Source organism: Vigna angularis, chromosome 1 (assembly GCF_016808095.1).
Source record: "Vigna angularis cultivar LongXiaoDou No.4 chromosome 1, ASM1680809v1, whole genome shotgun sequence".
NCBI classification, from domain to species: domain Eukaryota; kingdom Viridiplantae; phylum Streptophyta; class Magnoliopsida; order Fabales; family Fabaceae; genus Vigna; species Vigna angularis.
Window position 1 is genome coordinate 5940202 of NC_068970.1, and position 20237 is coordinate 5960438.

General features: G+C 27.6%; 2 protein-coding genes across 2 annotated transcripts; one reads left to right on the forward strand and one right to left on the reverse strand.

The window, feature by feature from the left end:
• Positions 1 to 4010: 4010 nt before the first annotated feature.
• On the forward strand, positions 4011 to 10911 carry LOC108322144 (oxysterol-binding protein-related protein 4C). Its single transcript, XM_017554137.2, has 5 exons — positions 4011 to 4132; positions 8218 to 8361; positions 9524 to 9866; positions 9935 to 10329; positions 10524 to 10911. The coding sequence occupies exons 1-5, from the start codon at positions 4130 to 4132 to the stop codon at positions 10773 to 10775; spliced, it is 1137 nt and encodes a 378-aa protein (XP_017409626.2). The 5' UTR covers positions 4011 to 4129; the 3' UTR covers positions 10776 to 10911.
• Positions 10912 to 10915: 4 nt separating this feature from the next.
• On the reverse strand, positions 10916 to 11818 carry LOC108322145 (uncharacterized). Its single transcript, XM_017554138.2, has one exon. It carries the CDS (start codon positions 11760 to 11762, stop codon positions 11247 to 11249), a length of 516 nt encoding a protein of 171 aa, XP_017409627.1. The 5' UTR covers positions 11763 to 11818; the 3' UTR covers positions 10916 to 11246.
• Positions 11819 to 20237: the final 8419 nt, after the last annotated feature.

Sequence of the window (20237 nt, forward strand, 5' to 3'; positions counted from 1 at the left end):
AAAATTAAAGACAAAAACTGTAACATCCCAAATTCTCACATTAATGTAACATCTCAACTTTTCACATTAATGTAACATCCCAAATTTTCACACTTGATAATTAACATTACATTTACGGTAACATTCCGTAATCTCACCCTTTAAAATTTCCTAGTTGATATAAGTCTATACATGTAAAAAGATTCTAATTATAGTTTTTCGACTCCTCTTTCCTTGGTACTATGTGAGGCGACATTCCTTCATCTGCTCCCGTATAACGAATTATACGATCATCGCACATACCCAAACACAAAACACAAACAAGTAGGGTGAGCTAACATGCAACAAATCATTTATAAGACATGCATAATTACTTCGATACAAACATCATATAATAATTATGTCAGACACCCTCATACCATCGTACCCCAATTCCTATTAGACACTCGTCCCACAATACCCAATAAATACCATAATACTCAATAGACATTCATTCCATAATACCCAATAAACACTCATCCCACAATACCCAATAAACACTCATTCCACAATACCCAATAAACACTCATCCCACAATACCCAAATAAACACTCATTCCAATACCCAATAGGCACTTATCCCCACGATATTCAATAGGCACTTATCCCAACGATATGTTGATGAGCGATCACGGGAGGTTCCGCACTTGTGATGTCATTCTTAGTCCCCTCACTATGTCCAAAACCGGCACATAGACCAAGACATTCTGCCCTCCATACTATTCACAAGGTTAGTCCCCTCACTATGTCCTAAACCGGCACAAAGACCAGGACCTCCTGCCCCTCTCACCACATAATTCATCATTCTCTACTTGAGACTGAATCATTATTAGAGTATCAGGATAACCTCCAACTACGGGACCCTCAACATCAACATATACATAAATACCATAACTGAATCTCTCCACGAAACTCATACCATGCTCACATTCCTTAACTCATTACGAAATCTCACCACAATCCTCATACACATACCATGACATTACAAAATCTCTCCGCGAGACTCATACCATACTCACATTCCTCAACTCATATTATACCCTTACGACATCTCCCTGTAATACTCATACATGTTCAGATGCATAAATTCAAATCCAATATAATAAAATGCAATCATCACAATTATAATTCATAATTCCATATCTACCACAATAACATGAATTCATCAGACATTTCCATTCCAACCAGATATATTGCACAATAATTTAACAGTACATAATCTGTTCAATAGGATTTAAGTTAAAAACTTGTCGAGTAAACTTCCAGGAAAGAGAGGTGCGTCACAATGGACAACTTAAGTACCAAATCTTTCCTTAGCCAAAGCGTTCCTCAACTAGTTTTTAACAAATTTCTTATTTACAGATTTAAAACAACAGCATATAATATTAACACCGAAATTTAATATAGATATATAAAAAAAAATAGAAATTAAGCAATATTGAGATCCCTGAGAAGATACGAAATTAATATCTATAAATCTGTAATTCCGATTTCAAATCTGAATGGTCACAATAATTCACTATTTGTTATAAACTACATATTAAAATTTCAGGTTGATCCAACGGTTAACTAGATAGATATTGAGGTTTTACCGAGGTAACTCAGGTGCAGAATTTTAAGTGGTTTTTGGTTATACTCAAAATGCGGAACTAATTTTCCTAAGCACAGACATTTACTTACAAATCTGAACGGTCAAAATGACTTAATATGTCTTATGAATTACATACTAAATTTTGGGCTCAATCTAACGGTAAATAAAATATATAGGAAATGTTTACCATGATAACTTAAGAACAGAAATATAGTGTTCATCAGATTTTTCAAAAACTTAAAAATTATTTTCTCTAAACATAGACTTTCAATTTATAATCCGATCGATCAAAGTGTATTAATATATCTTAGGAATCATATATAAAAATTTCAAGTTGATCTAACGGTCAAATAAGTCGTAATATATATTTTACCGAGATGACTCAGTAACAGATCTATAGGTGTAATTAATTTACTCCAACATGCAGGATTTATTTCTCTAAGTATAGACTTCTAATTACAAATCCCAACGGTCAAAGTGAAGAAATAGGTCTTAGGATTCATATATTAAAATTGTAGCTAAATCCAACGGTCAAAATAATTAAAAGAAAAGTTTTACCATACTAACTCGAAAATAAGAAAATTATAATCATAAAAACTAAATTTATATAAGTGAATAGATAACTACCATTACCAAAATTTTAACATACTCACAACTCATATTCATTATCATAACATGGATAAAAATCATATACAAGAAGGATTAGCTCCCCTTACCTCTATTCCAGACTTAATCTCCTGCTCCGAATTTGTTTCCCCCGAAACCTTTCAGAACCTCTACTCTTCTTGCAACTAAAAATTTCTCCCTAACTCTTTCTTCTCTATTTCTCAAGCTCTCACTTGATTCCTCTTCTCTTGGTGCCAAATACCCTTCCCTCCCATGGCTATTTATAGTAAAAAAAATTTACTATTCCTTAATATTTTAATATTATTTATTATTTTAATATTATTTAAAAATAATATTTCAATCACTTTCTCACTAAATCTGATCCTAATTTCTACCTACTACTTTCTTCCATGCTAAGGAATCCAAATGCTGAAAATTTATTTTTACTATTTACTTTTTACTATTTACTATTTACTTTTTACTATTTACTATTCACTATTCACTTTTTACTATTCGATTTTCTTAAAAAAAAAAAATACTAAATAAGTTATCAAAAATTTTAACCTCTCCTTATAAAATTACTATAATTTTATATCCAAAATTTATATTTTTCTATCCATTAAAATTATTATTACTAATAAAATACTAAAATTTACTATAAATATTTTTCATGGGTCTTACAAAAACAAATTGTCTGCAATTTTAAAATAAAATTACAACTTATTTAATTTTCTAAATTATTCTTTAATTATGTTCATGTTCTTTAAATTACTTTGTTCCTGAAACATTATAAGATTCAAAGAAATGTGTTTTGATATTTTATCTTAGTCATAAATATTTTGAATTACAAATATTCTTCTTTGAGTTCTTCTCGTATATGTTTCAGGAGATAGTTCTCTACAGTACTCTCTTTATTAAAGAGAATTTGTCCTAAATTTCTTATCACTTAAAGACTTTTTATCATCTATTTTTTTTTTAAACTAAATTTATTTTCTGAATTAGATCAAAGAAACTTAAAATATGAATTAAAAGAATAAGGAAAAAAAAAATATATGTTTCAACATAAATTATCTAACCATAAATAAAAATATCTTTTCTATTGTGAAATTGTATTCCTTAAACCTTACCTACATACTTTTTTTAGGGCAATATTAATATTTTCTTCATTTATTTGAGAGTCATATATCTCCTACAAGCTAATTCCATGCTAATTTTTTTGAATAGTTTAAAATTAAATATTTTCAAAGAGGAGAGTTTTATTTATTTATATGTTATAAACTATCTTTCTATATAATTTTGATATATGATATAAAATAGATTTTAAATATAACTTAAATTTATGAAATTTAATTTATAAAATAAATTTTATATTTATTTATATACTATATATTATTTTTATTTTTAATTAATAAAGATGTCTAATAAAATTTTCGATTAATAATTGTTGTTCTCAAGAGAATATATATATATATATATATATATATATATAATTTTATTTTTCTCTGTCCTGATGCATGTAACAGCAAGAAGTTCATCCAATTTTACTGCTGCATTGACAGTAAATCCAATTAATTAATCTTCAACTACCAACTACTACAGTCCTTTTATTAAATGATCAGTCTTTGTATGAACATCCTCTTGATTTATTATTAGGACCCCATTCTAAATTATTCTATTTATTCAATTTATGTTGATAAAATGAGAAAAAGAAAAAGAAAAAATGATGATTATAAAATTCTATTAAATCTTGGCTGGTTTCTGTATTAATTTTCTCTCAGAAAGAACTCAGAGTTCTAGCTTGTTCCACCGAACAAGATCTCCTCTTATATTCACACACCAACTTTGATAAAAGAAAAGAAAAGTTTCTGTTTCATTTTGCTGTTCGTTTCAGTTTAGTTCATCAAGTTTCAGATAAATGGTACGTATATTCTCACTTAATCTCTTTCTATTTTTTTCTCGCATCTCCATAACTTCGTATACATTCATATATTCATGCTAAGTTTTTCAAAATTAACAGAACTACACAGTATCCCAATTATATATTATTCATAAATAATAATCAAAATTAGCGATATATATACTCAAAATAATCATCTCTTCTTTCTCTAGGTTTTTTTTTTCATATCCTTTTCTTAAGTTCGCTAATGGTAGTTGGGTGGGACTTCCAGCCATACCTGGATAGAGCAAAAATTTATTAAAAACTGTGCTGTGTCACCTCAATTTTGAGAAACTAAACCAATTAATTATGTATGAAGATAAAAAAGAAACATCTTCTCTTGAAAATGATCTATTAATTGTGACTTCAAATATATTAAAAACTCTATTGAACACTAAAAAATTTACAAACCAGTCTCTCTAAATAATGTTTTGTTTAACAAAGAAAAAATAGACCAAAAGTAAAACTATTCTTCTATTGAGAAGAGAGAAAACAATAGTAGAGAGAAGAGAAATTAATTTTAGTTTAAATCGCCATAATAAGGTAGATGATAAAATTTTCTTAAAAACACCAAATATATAACCTTAATTCATCTATCAAACATGATCCAAAAATAATATTCATGTGCATTTTAACTTATACAAAATCCATGGAATATTATTGTATAGAGGTTTTAAGAGACTTTAAGACAATCACGGTTCTAAAGATAGCGAGTTTTAATTTTAATCTTTAATTGAAAGACATTTTTACTTTCCAATATTAAATATTAATTTCATTTTTAATTAATCTTTAAATTAATTATTTAAGAGAAATTAAATCGTCTTAGCAGATATGTAGATATATTTATTATTGTAATCTAAGGAAAAAAAAACTTAAATTACAGACACCTATAAGCTTCCAAAACCATCATAAGCTTCCAAAGCCATAGAATTGCAACTTGTCAGACCAAAAGCATAAAAAGCATGCATTGGGCACAGATTTTCAGAAATTCTCTTACACTCAGACTTTAATTTTGGCTTGAACATTAATATTTTGACACCAATACTTCCATCTGACACTCAAATAAATTAATATTTATTAAAATATAATAATTTCTAGAGAAAAAGTGAAAATTATTAAACTAGGAAAAATTCAATATTCAAGAACCTACTTATATTAACCAAACACTTCAATGTTACATGTATTATTACCGAGGAATTGTATGATAGTCGTACTTTTTTATTAGATATTTTTTTATGGTTGATTTAACATGTTATATACTATTAGTAATTTGAAAAAAAAAAATCATCACTCATTAATACATGTCCCACACTTTGGAAGTGTTCAATGTTTCTCTCACTATCTGTCCTTTTTCCGTTCTTATTTGGAGACACCAGTATTTTCATGTTATATTTTTCTTTATTATATATTCATAGCCGAATTTAGTTATCATTTTAAAAAGGAAAAAAATATGCTTTACTTTGTTATGTACTTACATGTGATATTTGTTTTGTAACAGTATACCTTTTAAAGTTTACATGAAAATAATGCATTTCCTTATTTATCTAATTATTGACTTAAATTTTTTTTCTAAATGTTAATTAATATTTAAATCATTTCAATTAAAATAGAAGACTTTATTGAATACTTGTAACTTATTGATAACTTTTTAATAATTAACTTCACGTTGTTTTTAAAATTTTAAGATAATGTATATATATTTTTCAACTATACTCAATTTCTTTTTTATTACACATAAAAAATAGTTGGAGAAACAATTAAAAAATATAACAAATAAATTCTTCAAAATTATATTAAAATCTAATATTTATTTATTTATTTTGGTGAAAAAAACTTATACCGACACAGTGGTTGGACATATTTTATTATGAGATGCTAGTACAAGAAAAGAGTCAAAGATGTAATTATAACATGTATTCACTTCTACAAATTTATTATTTGAGAAGATAGAGAAAAGAGTAACTTCTATGAAATGAAATGAAAATGATAATATTTGTGAGAGATGATTTGAGGAATAAAGGAAAATGAGAGTTTTGTGTGTGTAGAAAAGATTGGAAGGGATTTACGGTTTGCTTTTGATAATCGGTATATGTTTAATCATGTAAAAAGTCAAATTAATCGGTATATTTACATTTCAATAAATTATTAAATTTTCCTTCTTGATTTGTCCTCAATTTAATTCTGTCTTTCTCATTTAAAGTAATGCATTCATTGATGAAATTAGACTATTTCAATTATTTTTCTTTTCAAAAGTTGTACTACCTTTGAATTTGAATACTCCTATAAGCAAAATCAAAGATTTAACTCTTGTGCACTTAAATATTAGTAAATTTAATTTTTTTAAACTGTATTTAAATGTTATTAATAAAAAATAATTTATCTTTAAACTTAAACATAATTGTCAATAAGTATAACTTGAGGGTTATTCTAAAAAATCTTTATTATGTGAAAATAAGAATATTAAATGAAAGTGAAAAATTTTTCTTATAACTAGATACAGAGGTACTACAATTTCATACAGATTCAAAATAAAAGTTAAAGGATTATTTAACTTGTATCATTCAATACATTTATAATTTTTCCTAAATTATAGTCACGGAGGATGTTAGGTTTAAACATAAAAGTAATTTCTAAATAATAACATTAAATAAGATTTAAAATTTGCTTATATGTATTAAATATGATTTTTCTTTTACTTTTGTGTAGAGATAAATACATTTCCTCTATTTCTTTTTATCTATTTAAAAAAATCCTTTTTAAATTTGTCGTATAAAATAAATATTTTTTCTATTATATTTTTCACAATAATTTAGACATTCATTTTTTTATGAGAGACGGAGAGAGATGAGTAAAAAAAAAAAAAAGTGTGCAACTATTTCTAAAATAAAAAATCATTATATTTCTTGGTTCCACCAAAAATAGCCTAAAAGATACAGATAAAAAAAAAGGGAAGGAATAGTTCTTCTTAATTAACGTGAGAATATCTTAATTTGCAATTGAACTTCATATTCTCTAATATGTCACTAAAATCCATGGTTCTTATTAAAGTTTTTATTTTTGAGACTCACGAATAAAAAGATATTTATTATGTATAGAGTTAAATAAACTATATATTTCACTAAAAGAAATTCAGCATGTTAAAATAAAATATCTCAAAATTTAATTTTAGATCTCACTAATGAGTTGACTCAGATGTTCCTATTCTCCTTTCTTTCATTTTTTGGTGTAACAATAGAAAGTTCAAGGTTCATGTAGATTCATGACATTAGGGTGAATATAGAAATACTATATATTTTCAGAGGAATATACTTTGAGTTTGGATTCTTCGTTTTAGGTGTTTTTCAAAATATACTGACGTATATTGATTTTTTTTTAAATTATATTACTTTTTTAAAAATATATCACAATCAGTATATTTTAACGATGTGATAAAAATATAATACAAAATTATCAGCATGCTGTAGTGATTCTATAAATGATTAGTTAAGACATGGTTTTAGTTTTTTCTTTAAACGACTATCCATTAATAGAGGCACGTATTAACTGAATAATAATATATTATTGTTGTTGTTGGTTACTCCATGCAAGCACATGACAAGTTTTATACGTGATCCAATGTGAGAAATTATTTGTTACCAAAAACTAAGAAGCTCATTAATGTTTATGAAGACTTTATATTTAACTATGATTTCAACATAGTACCTTCGTGTGGGGTTGGGTTGGGGAACATTCATTTTAATGCATTATTAAGATTGATGTGAACCATATATACACGTCTTCTAATTCTATTACATCGCTTTATAAGTTCACGTTAGCCACTAATTTTAGACTTTTAATTTATATATAAATGGATTTTTTTGTGTGTCCATTTCTTCTTTTTAATTTCAATTCTTCAATTATTTCCATTTAATTATCTTTTAAAATGAAATAAATACGAATAATTTACTAAATAAATAAAATCATCTAAAAAATAAATAAAAAATATTTATTTTTATTTTTATAATAATAATAATTTTATTAAGTCATTTTACTAATTTATACTAATGAAAGTTATTATATCTCTGTAGGAGACAAAAATCGTGCTGTCAAAACCATTAACACTTGAAGGCGAAACAAACTCAGATGAGCATTGCGAAACTCCAAATATTCTGCAACGCATATTAAGTCTCTTCAAGAATATGCGCCAAGGATCTGATCTCTCATGCTTCAAGGCAAGTTTAGGGTTCTACATCACTTCAAAAAACATACAGAAATTAAATGATTAAAAAATAAGATTCATTGATAATTAAAATAAGGATTTTAGTAAAAGAGTCTATTTGAGGTTGTGTATAGTATGATTATGCTAATTAAATTCATTGATTTGGTAGGAAGTATGAGAGCGTATAGAAGACTATGAATAAAGCGAGTGATATAAAAGATTATAAATACAATTTAAATAATTTATTTCATATGAAATTAATAAAATTACAATTTTTTTTTGAAATATTTGTTCTCTACTTTTTTATATATTTTTATTCTATTAAATAAGCAATTTTTCAATTTTATTTCTTATATATTTATTTGCTTTCATATCATTTCTTATTTATTTTATTTATTTATTTACAATAATATATAAATAATTATCCTTTTCTGTTTTAGTGTACATATTTTATATTTTTGTTTTCTTAATTATATTTTAAAATTACGAAAAAAGTAAATTAATATAATTTATATGCAAAATAACTACACAGTAAAAATATTTATATCAAATTTTTTATATAACCATCATTATTTTATTTTACTTTCTTGAAAGATATAAAGTCTCAAAATACTTTCTTTTAGTGTTTATTCTAAACTAAATAAACTCAATAAAAAATATAAGTGTGGAGTTTAAATAAGTAAGTTGACATTCTTAATTAGAGAAATCACTATATATATATATATATATATATATATATATATATATATATATATATTATGACTTACAAAAATAAAACAATAAAAAATGCTATCATGGAAAAGTAATTTATTTAACAAGTTATGATATTTTATCTTTAAATTATCTTAAAAATAGTTATTTAAATATTATATTTTAAAATTATTTTAAAATCACAAAATTAAGATTTTGTTAACTTGTGTTTTTATAAATAAATTTATTATGTAATTTTTGAAATATAAACTGAAAATTATTTTAAGAGATTGTCTCATAGAGTTTGTGAATTTAAATTAAAAAAACTTAACATTAGTATTTTCATTGATTCGGTGTCAAGCATAAATAAATAGATAAATAGATAGATAAGTAGAAATAAAGAAAGAGGTGTATTTTAATATAAAAATGAAAAGTAATCGAAAATGATAGTTGGATTTGGTTGTTGAATGTGTATTGGACGACAGCTGCCACCTGTGCTGAACATGCCAAAGTCACAACTACAGTGCTATGCAGAATCTATATACTGTACAGCATCAGATTTGTTGAGCAACATTAACAGTGGGAAGACTCCACTAGATAGACTTGTACTCGTTGTGGCATGGACCATTTCTACCACACGCCCTCTAAGCTTTGGAGTTGCACCCTACAATCCCACTCTTGGTGAGACTCATCATGTTTCCAAACGAAATCTCAATCTCTTAATGGAGCAGGTTTCGCACCACCCTCCTGTATCTGCCCTCTATGCCACTGATCACAACGAAAACATTGACATCACATGGTGCCACTCTCCGGTTTCAAAGTTCCATGGTATAATTCTTTTTATTATATCACATCTTTTCTTTCTTCATTTTGCTTCAATTCAATGTTCTCTCCAGGTACTTCAATAGAAACTAAGGTGCATGGCAAACGACAGTTGAAGCTTCACAATCACGGAGAGACCTATGAAATGAATTCTCCTAATCTACTTATCAGAATTCTTCCCATCCCTGGGACTGAATGGGTCGGCAATCTCAGTATAAGGTGCCCAGAAACAGGCCTTGTGGCAGAATTAAACTACATGAGCCAATCTTTCTTTGGATTTGGGGGAGGTCGAAGACAGATTAAAGGAAAAATTTATGATTCATTGTCTAAGAAGATTCTACACAAAGTTGAAGGTCATTGGGACAGAACTGTAACCGTAAAAAGTACATCTAACGCTGAAGAAAGAGTGATATATGATGCAAGAGAAGTTATTTCAGGGCTTCAAGCTCCTATTGTGGTGAATCCAGAGGTAAAAACCATGTATTTTTCACTTGCTTGTGTGATCCTTCCTTTATGAAGTCAAGGAAGAATGCTGAGTGGTATACAGCACTTTCCGTAACTATGATATTAAAAATAATTTAAAGAATTAATCTTTTTTGAATTTGTCTTGCTGAAATTTGAATATGCCGTGTTCCTGAATGAAATTGTGTTGTACATTATCAGAGTGTGTGGCCAACAGAAACAGCCGTTGTTTGGGGTGAGTTAAGCGAAGCCATCTTGAACAAAGACTGGGAGAAAGCAAGAGAAGCAAAGAAAATTGTGGAGGAAAGACAGAGGGAGCTTCTGAGAGAAAGAGAGGCAAAGGGGGAAAATTGGACCCCGAAACACTTCGTGGTGTCTTACAGCAAAGAAGAGGGTTGGAACTGTTCACCCATCAAAAAGCCTGTCCCTCACGCTCCAATTGTCACCTTGTAATTTGCCAGAACTGTATCTGTATGTTTCAGAGCAGTTACCAAAAAAGTTATTCCGCTTTTATCACTAATTCTGTACGTTTTAAAACTCAAAACAGAATCTTATACCATACAAATCATCCATAAATATATCAATATGTTTGTTACGGAGAGCAATAATTCTATCACACTCTCGTTATCTATTCAGAACGATGCACTCATATAAGTTAGCTTTATTGTATCTTAACTCACTTTTAGCTTAAACACCATCTCGATTAGAAATTTACAATATCCGGTGGTGCTCGATAAATAACATGTCCTCGGAGACATTCGTAAGTACGACTCAGGAGAATCAGATAAAAAAAAAAACTCTAAAATACATTATGCAAGTCCAATTCCCCCCAACACGAATGTTTCGGCAAACTGAAACATCCTTCTCGATCTTTTTAACGATCAGAGCACACCAATCTGCATATGTCTTGGTGTTATCCAACCATCAATAACTTTCTTGCCAATCCGATTCACTCCTCCTATGACATGGCTTCTCTGATATGGAGTCCAAGACAGGTTTCCAAGGTTGTACTTTGCAAGGGCTTCTTCCACCGATGTTCATCTTACCAACACCATATTGCTCTGCCGGACCACCTCTGATAGGACTCGTAGAAGGTGAAGACCAAAGTGTTTGATTTTGGCTCGACAAAGGACTTGCTTTGGCTACTGCGCTGAGTCTCTTTACAAGGGCAGCCAGGTCCACCGGAGAAACATCAGCTTGTAGTACCGAGTATGGCAGCATGAAATACACTTGCCCAGGTTGGAGGTGTGTTTCTCTGGTCATTGATTTTGAGGAAGCGGAAAGAAGCTGGGTGGAAGTGCAAAGAAAGTGTTTTGAAGGGTGCCCAATCACTTGCCTCACTGAAATCGGTTGCTCAAAATCCTCTACATAACCATTCATATGAACCACACGGATATGCTTCAATATGAAGGATGAGTCACAAGAAAAACAAGCCCCCATTCTCAGCTTCTCTCTTGATCAACCACTCCCAATACGCTAATGAAGAACTACTTCTATTAACAGGTATAAATAGTATTATAGTGTTTATGTATGTCTCTCTCTCTCTCTCTGCAATAAATAAACGGGGATTGACTTTTGATGATTTAAATGGTAAATGGATAAGTGTACGTATGTTGAACCTTTTGGAAACGAAACTGAACCTTTTTCTGACCAAGTTGTTAGTATTATATTAATCAACTTGCTGCATCATTGGCACCAAAGGAGAAATACACATGCAGCCACCAATGTTTTAATTCATAGAATTCGTTTAAATTAATTCAGAAAGCTTACTTACGTTGTTTTCAAGTAACAAAATTTCAAACCTAACCGTGAGAAACATGAAACATGGTCCACGGTCCCCATTGCCTACTTAATTGCTTAATTTGGCGTGTCGTTTTAATTTTTAGGTCTTATCAATGTAAAGTCACCGGCAGATCATTTACTTTAAAATTGTTTTATTTTATCATTTGTATTACGAAAAAATATACAAAACTCTTACTTTAATTTTTTTTTTTACATTTTAATTTTTTATAACTTAAAAGATATTAATAATCAGAAATATGTTATAGTACTTGTATCTTAGATTTATCCCCTATTAAAGTTGCATGAGGTTGATTAGATTGAAGAGTTGAAACACCCAAATTGCAACCCATATTAATAGTGCATGAAGAGACAAAGTCCAATAATAACGAGACTCTGCCACTTGCCCCAGTTGCAACTCTCTAATCTCTATCTTTTTTCTAGTTTTGATAAAATTATTTTCAAGTAAGCTTGTCCCCACACTTTAAATAATGTCCTTTCAACCTAAACAATTTATCTTAAATACCTGGAATACGATGCCAGAACACGCTTTTTCTTTTATTTATTTTGATCCATGTTTACAGTTCTCTCTCTTAAATAAACCCATATTTTATTCATCCACTAAATATGTTTTAAAAATATTGCAATTACAACCAAATATAAAGATACTAATAAAATTAATCATCGTGTAAATTAGTGTTCAATATTTTATATTTAATGATGGAGGAAGTGTGTAATTTAACTGTGTCGAACATTTATGTTTAAAAGAATTATAATATATTTTCTTTAATATTATTTTATATCCACTTAACTATTATTTTTAGTATTACTTTTAAGGTTCAGTTTTATATGAACTCACAAGCGTTTAGCTGTTGTGGCGACAGTTTATGCAGTGAAAAAACTTGTGTGTATATAAATATGTCGGATCAACAAACATCTCAAAGTTGCTAGCAAAATCAGTCTGTGTTGAAGTGAATTGGGAAGCGTGGTGGCAAAAAAAGTTCAGACTTTGAACTAAAGGGTTTAATAGTTAATTTGAGTTCAAAACATTGGTTTAATTTTATTAATACTCCATTTAATCAAATATTAATGTGTTGAAGTTGAACGATTATTGTAATATGGCAAGTTAAGTTATAATAAGTTGAATTATTAATGTGTTACTCACATGACTTTTGGAAAAACGTTTTTGTTTTTTTTGAATGTGTTTGTCGTCGGTGTGCGAAGGTGGGCAAGTGAAGGTGGGCAAGTGTGTGTTTGAGTTGACTTTTATTTATTTAATGTTAGTAGAAAAAGTGCATTCAGAATGCAAAATTCAAACTCGTTTTTTTGTTTGGTTGATTAGTAATAGTAGTTACATTGCTTCTCTGTCTTTTTCTTCCTCAATTCTCAAACCTCAAAATTCTTATCTTCCTTTTTGTGTTGTTTTCATTTGTCAACCTTAGACTACGCTTCCTTTCCGTTACCGTTATTTATCGTTCTTTAGTACCGACTTGGCGGCTCTCTAAAAGGTACATGTTGTTTGCAAGTCATTCAATACAAAAGTAAACTTCATTTATGTTTAAAAAGAATGAGGATTATATTTTGAGTCCACTTAATTCAATCTGGTGTTTTATATTTTTTAAAGTAAAAGTATATTTATTTTATAACTAGAAGTAATAGATAGATATTTCTTTGTAAAATTATATTCTATTAATATAATTTATCTTCAATTATATATATATATATATAATAATTTATACTAAAATATAATTTTATATTTATCTGATTATATATAATTTTGATAGGGATATAGTATATAAATAAACCATGTTAGTTTAATTTGTTAAATTATTTTTACTCTACACAAAACAAAGATTGACATTAATCTAATCCAAAACTTGAATTTACGAATTTTTTTTCTTAAATAATTTTTAATTTTTTTTATTTTTACTCGATATAAAATTAAGAATCATTGTTTTAATTTTTTGAGATGGTGAATGTGAAGACAATTGAATAAATGAATTTGAATGTGAAAATTTTCTTGTTTGTTTTAAAGAATTTAGAAATGAATATAAGTTAAATTTTAACTTGAGTGACGTAATAAAAAAAATAGATAAAAGATAAGATTACCAAAAGAGAAGAACATTTGCCTTGCAAACAAATTTTCAGATAAATTAGGATATTTCAATAAAAACATCATATATAAATAGCAATTACTTTTACATTTTCTCGTTGTGGCGAGATCTTACATTCTGCAAATCATTATCCTTAAACATCCACAAATCATTTGAAAAGAACATGAAACTCCTCGCAAATTCATCTTTATGAATAGTAAATAGGTGAAAATGGAACACAATATTATATTCCAAATACTTTTACAATGTATTGTAGATAATGAATTATTTTTAAATCAAAATTATTTTTGTATAGTAAAGTATATTCTGAGAAGGTAAGTTTCACATACTTTCTGAACCTGTGTCTGTAAAAGATTTTTTCAAAACTCAAATCAACACATGGTCAAATAGTTTAGGTCAAATCTTAATTAAATATCAAAAACTAAAAATCAAATTATTATTAATAAACTATTTATAGGATTACCTCATTAATCATAAACCAATTCGAATACCACAGCTTAAGAACACATTGATCGTAAGGCCCAATGGTCAACTTATTTTTTAAACAAACCTTACTTTTGGTTAAGTCCCCATGATGCTATTAAGAAATATAGGTAGTCAATTTATTCATGCCCTTCTCCATTGTTGAATTGGGCTATGCCAACAAATATATCTGAGGAGAATTTTCCCTTATAAACCCAAAGTTAGAATGGTTGGGGATTGGGGAATGAAGGTGATGAAATATGTGTGTGCTATTGGTGAGCAATAATGATGAACTATTGGAATTTATTGGTTTTATGGGTGAGGACAAAAAAATGAGAAGTGCAGAAAGAAACATCTTTTGTTATTTTTGAAAGATCAATATTTGGGTTAGGGGCCCAAAATAGCCTTTGTTTCCATTTTTCTGTAATATTTTTATCGGATCACAACAATAATAATAATAATAAATAATATTATATTTTGGTGCATACTTTTGTTAATATATATTTATTTTATCTTTATAAGTACGTAAGTTCACATGTTAAATTTAGTAATATTCTTTTATTTTGGGCTAAGGCTTATTTTGGTATTCTACTATTCTTATTTTATAACCTTTTTCATACTCCCAAAAGTTTTATTTTTGGTGTTCTATATTTCTCATATATATTAATTATATTAAATAAAATTATAAAATTACAAAAAGATTTATAATTACATTATAAATTATTTATTATTATATTAAGTTTTGGAGTTACTTGATACTTAAAATTTTTATTTATCTAAAACTTAAAAAATTATGATTATCATGTTAAATATTAGAATTTTTTAATAATTAAAGTTTTTTCATAATAATTACCAAGTCGTTATAATATACATACACGGTAACGCCCTGAGTTCTTCTGAACAAGTTACAGGAAAATAGAATTACAAGATAAAAAAAACATGTTTATTGACTGAAGCTGAGCACACCATATTCTAATCTATTGTTAGCCTCTTTGGAACACATAACTATTCTAATCTATCTTGTTACTTACCTAACTATTTCATGCTTGTTGCAGCTATGAAAAAATTTCAAGTAAAATAAGTAATTTAATTATTTATTATTATTTTTTGAAAAATAATTAATAATTACAATTTTAAAAAATTATTTTAAATAACTTGTGACGATTTTAAATCTTTAATAAATGTTAAATGATAATAAAATATAATATATTTTGTAGAGGTTTTTAATTGTTAAAATATAATAAAAGATTATAAAATACAAGTAAATTTTGTTGTGGCTTTTAATTGTTAATTATTTTATTGTAACGTGGAGTTATTCACGTTCATAGCACTACCCATGATAGTCTATGCTTATGACATAATCAATTGTACATGGTAAAATGTTTTTTTATGTAGTTTTAATGAAAAATTGTAGAGATGTATATGGGTAGAATATCTACAAATTCATCCCCAACATAATCAAATGTTGAATTAGATGTGTTAGTTTTTTTATTACATCTAATCCAATCTAACTACACTTAATTGAATTGGTTCGAGTTAGTCTCAAGTTTAAATTCTTTTTGTGGTAAAATTTGTAGTTTTAAAACCTTTTTTCGTTAGATTTTTTAGAATAACTTTTCAAAAAATATACTCTATTATTTAATTATTAAAAAAGTGAATAATTTAATGTTTTAAAAAAATATTTATATGTTATTATTTAACAATTTCAAACAAACAAATTGAATTGAGTCGTGAGTTCACCGTATAAAATTCTTTATCAAAAGAGATTGGACCAAATTGTGTTGAGCCATACTTTTGACATAACTCAATTAATTTGGGTCCAATTGCATTAAGTTATTCAACCCAATGAACTATAAAATGATAAAAGAAATGAATTTTATAAACTGTCTATAAAATTATAAATGGGTTGTAAAATAATATCATAGGTGTTATAAAATTCTAAATGGGTTAGAGTTTGTCAAAATGGGTAACCCGGCTCGATCCGATCTGATCCATCACAGGTTGGTCACTTAGTAAGCCAACCTAACCTAACTTATTTATTAGCGAGCTAAAAAAATTCGAACCCGGTTCGACTCATCACGGATTGGTGGGTTAAACAGGTTGTAATTATAAGTTTTTTTAAATAAAAAAATTATATTTTTTAATTCAAATCTAAATAAATTTTACTCTAAAATGATGTTCAATTCTAAAAACAATTAAATATATATATATATATATATATATATATATATATATATATATATATATATCATACAATCTAATTGTAATAAAAAAAACAAGCACAAAAGGTGAACAAATAAGTTTTTAAAATTGATGATTTTTGTATTATATGTCCATTTATAATATTAGAATTTTGAATAGTTAAATCTATAATATTTTTCTCTCTTTAAACATCTTATTTTTTATCCCCATTTACAATATAATAAAAAAAATATTAACTAATAATATTAAAATACAAAATAATAAATAATTAAATTAAATTAGGTGGGTTGTTAAGCCGGGTTGACATAAAAAATTATATTTTTTTCAAACCCAACTCGGCTCAAACCTATGGGTTGACTCACGTGTTATAATCAATTTTAACAGCACTAATCATAAGTTGATAAATATGAACTTGATGATGATTATCTTATATTTTTCTTAATTTAGAATTATACATTTTTATATTAATTTTATTTCAACTTGCATTTATTGTCTTTAAAAATTAAATTCTTACATAAATTATTTTACAAGATTATATACAGTGAACATATAAGATGATTGATGATTATTTTAAATTCAGTTAATCGGCTTGTAAAGAGACAAACATATAACTTGATGTAAGTAGTATGCATTTTCTTTATACCTTTCCATTTAATCTTCAATTCTTATTTTCCATTTGCAATAATTTTATTTTACGCTTTACACTTTTTTAATTGGTATGCGGAACACATGCTTGGACATTATTTACTATTAATTATTAAAAAATTTAAATATTTTTTAATATATATATAAACAAAATTAATGATCTTGTGCGTCAACTTGGCAACCTGTTTTTTGGTATAGTTAACTAACATTTTGAATCCATATACCTGCAACTGAGAAGCAAATAAAAATAAAAATAATTTCCTACATTAATTACTTATCATTGTTTGCTGAACTTTTGATTCAATACTTTCTTGACTTTCATTTGAAATAAAATAAAAATAAAAAATAAAATAAAAGATGCGTGTGAATCTCAAGTTAAAAAGGACAAATGAAAGTTGGAATTTGGCAGTAAATGTGTTGGTATTCTTTATCGTTGACCCTTTCAACCATTCTCATTCCCTATTTTCTTTTTCTGAAACGCAAAATCAACTACTAACCATCATCCTTTTGTATTTTAGCCACCTGTTTTTCTTTACGTTTATTATTCTCTATACAAATTAAATTATAACAGCCTCAAAAATAGATAATTTATATTCTCTGGAATCCATACACATGTAATATTAATCAAATCTTATTAGAGAAATGTACAAATCATACGTAAACAATTCCTCATAACAAAGTGGTGAAAAAGGAGTTCATTTCTACATAACTTGTGAAAAATAACACACAGGACTACACAAATATAAAAGGTTATGTAGATAAACTAAAATCAATTAAAACCTTTCGCATCAAACAAATCCCCTGTGATGTATTCTCATTTCTATCTAAAGGCTCGTTTATTCACGTAATTATTTATAGCACTGACAAAAAAAACATAAACAAACAAAAAAAGTTAATTAATGATAATTTTAAATATATATATATATCTGAATTTTTATAAGAATGTAATTCTTGTTAACTAGTAATTAATACAATTTTTTTTATAAACAATACAAAATATTATTCATGATGAAATAACAAATTTATATTCAATATTTAAATTATATATTGAATTTGATACAAGAAGTTTTTCATCTTCCTTTTGGTTTAACAAGATGATCAAATTTTATCATGGCTTCTTTTAGGATAAATTAATTTATGGTTTCGCCAAAAAAATTTTACTCTTAGACATGTTATAAGAATATCTTTAAATTCTCACCATTTATCTTGCAATACTTTATGTGAGTTTGTAAATCTAGTAAAGTTTAAGACAACTTCTGATCAACAAGTACTTTTAATCAATGCATAATACATCAGGATTTGCACTTGAAAAATCATCAACAAACATATAATTCAATAATTTCTATCTTTTCATCTCATTCATTCACTTCGTACTCCCAATAGCATCACATCTTCATAAAACAAAATTTCACTGACAACTTCTTTCCAATTCAAGCTAAAAACTATCAACTAAAATTGGAAAACTTGCTCAGCGAGACAGTGAGTTCCTCTAAAAGGAACTTGTTCAATGACTAAATGTCTTGTTTAACGAGTCAAGTATTAGAACAAAAATGTAGATTTATTCACCCAACAATAGTAGTATCATTCAGTGAGACCTCATCCCTTAACTCTCTACTAAACTCGAGTTTGGGTTTCACTCAGCGAGAGTTTACTTGTCCAACGAGCAAGCCTCCCTTAACTCTACTAAACCCAATTTTGGCATTTGCTCAATGAGAAGAAGGCTCACCCAACGAGTTTGCATAACATAAACAATTAAATTTTCATTTTAGACAATTAATCTTTATAAGAAATCATTTCATGCTTCATTCAAATCACCAACACACCAATTTCATTCTCATTCGTACAGAATTGAACTACCTTGCAAAGTCTCTTTCTACTCCACGAACTCTTCACTACTCGATACTTGTCCAGAGATCATGTTGATGGTGCCCCTCAATAGTGAGACCGCGACACAAAACAATACTCACTTTCCATCTCTTGAGCAAGGTGGGTGCAAGGGATCCTCAGCACATACGCCTTGCTATCAGCGACCTCCTTCTCCTTCTCGACCAAAACATCAACCTCAAGCTTCCACTTGACTTTTTCCTCCTTTAGGGCGTTCATCTCCTCAACGCTTTTCTTACAAAAATATATAAACTCTTGTTACATCCTCACCCGATTTTCCAAGATCACAACGATGTTGGTCGTAGAACGACCAACCTCTCCAGCATCTCGCGTTCTTGTGGAAACCATACATGTGAACTCTGTTTCTTGACATAACTAATTTTTCTTAAAAAAAATACCCGTCCCATGGTGGGTACTAGTTGTTCTTGCAAAACTGAACGTACCCTACAAAGTTTTTTTCTATTGCATGAACTCTTTACTATCCGATATTTGTCCTCTAATTCTCCTTTGTCCTCTACTGAATGGTGGGGTGCTTACATAAGATCCTCTAATGCTAAAGTTAATATTTAGTAAGAGATTTTGGTCAAATTTAGATTAATGTAAAAAAATGAAGTCAAAGTACAATTATAGTAATATTTATACATATATTTTGCTGACCATGAGTCTCCATATAGATCACATTTATGAGTCCATTGACCTAATGACCAATTTATTTAGGAGTATCTCCACCTATTTTCTCACTAAGTTACTCAATATAAAAGTGTCTCTGTTAAACAAAACAAAACATCAGATACCCTAACTTAGTCAATAACTTCATATCAATTAAGTG

Coding starts and splice junctions, on each gene's coding strand:
- LOC108322144 (XM_017554137.2), top strand. Junction 8,362..9,523: donor CTGATCTCTCATGCTTCAAG/GCAAGTTTAGGG, acceptor ATTGGACGACAG/CTGCCACCTGTGCTGAACAT. Junction 10,330..10,523: donor CTATTGTGGTGAATCCAGAG/GTAAAAACCATG, acceptor GTACATTATCAG/AGTGTGTGGCCAACAGAAAC.
- LOC108322145 (XM_017554138.2), bottom strand. CDS start 11,762: ATGGGGGCTTGTTTTTCTTGTGACTCATCCTTCATATTGAAGCATATC.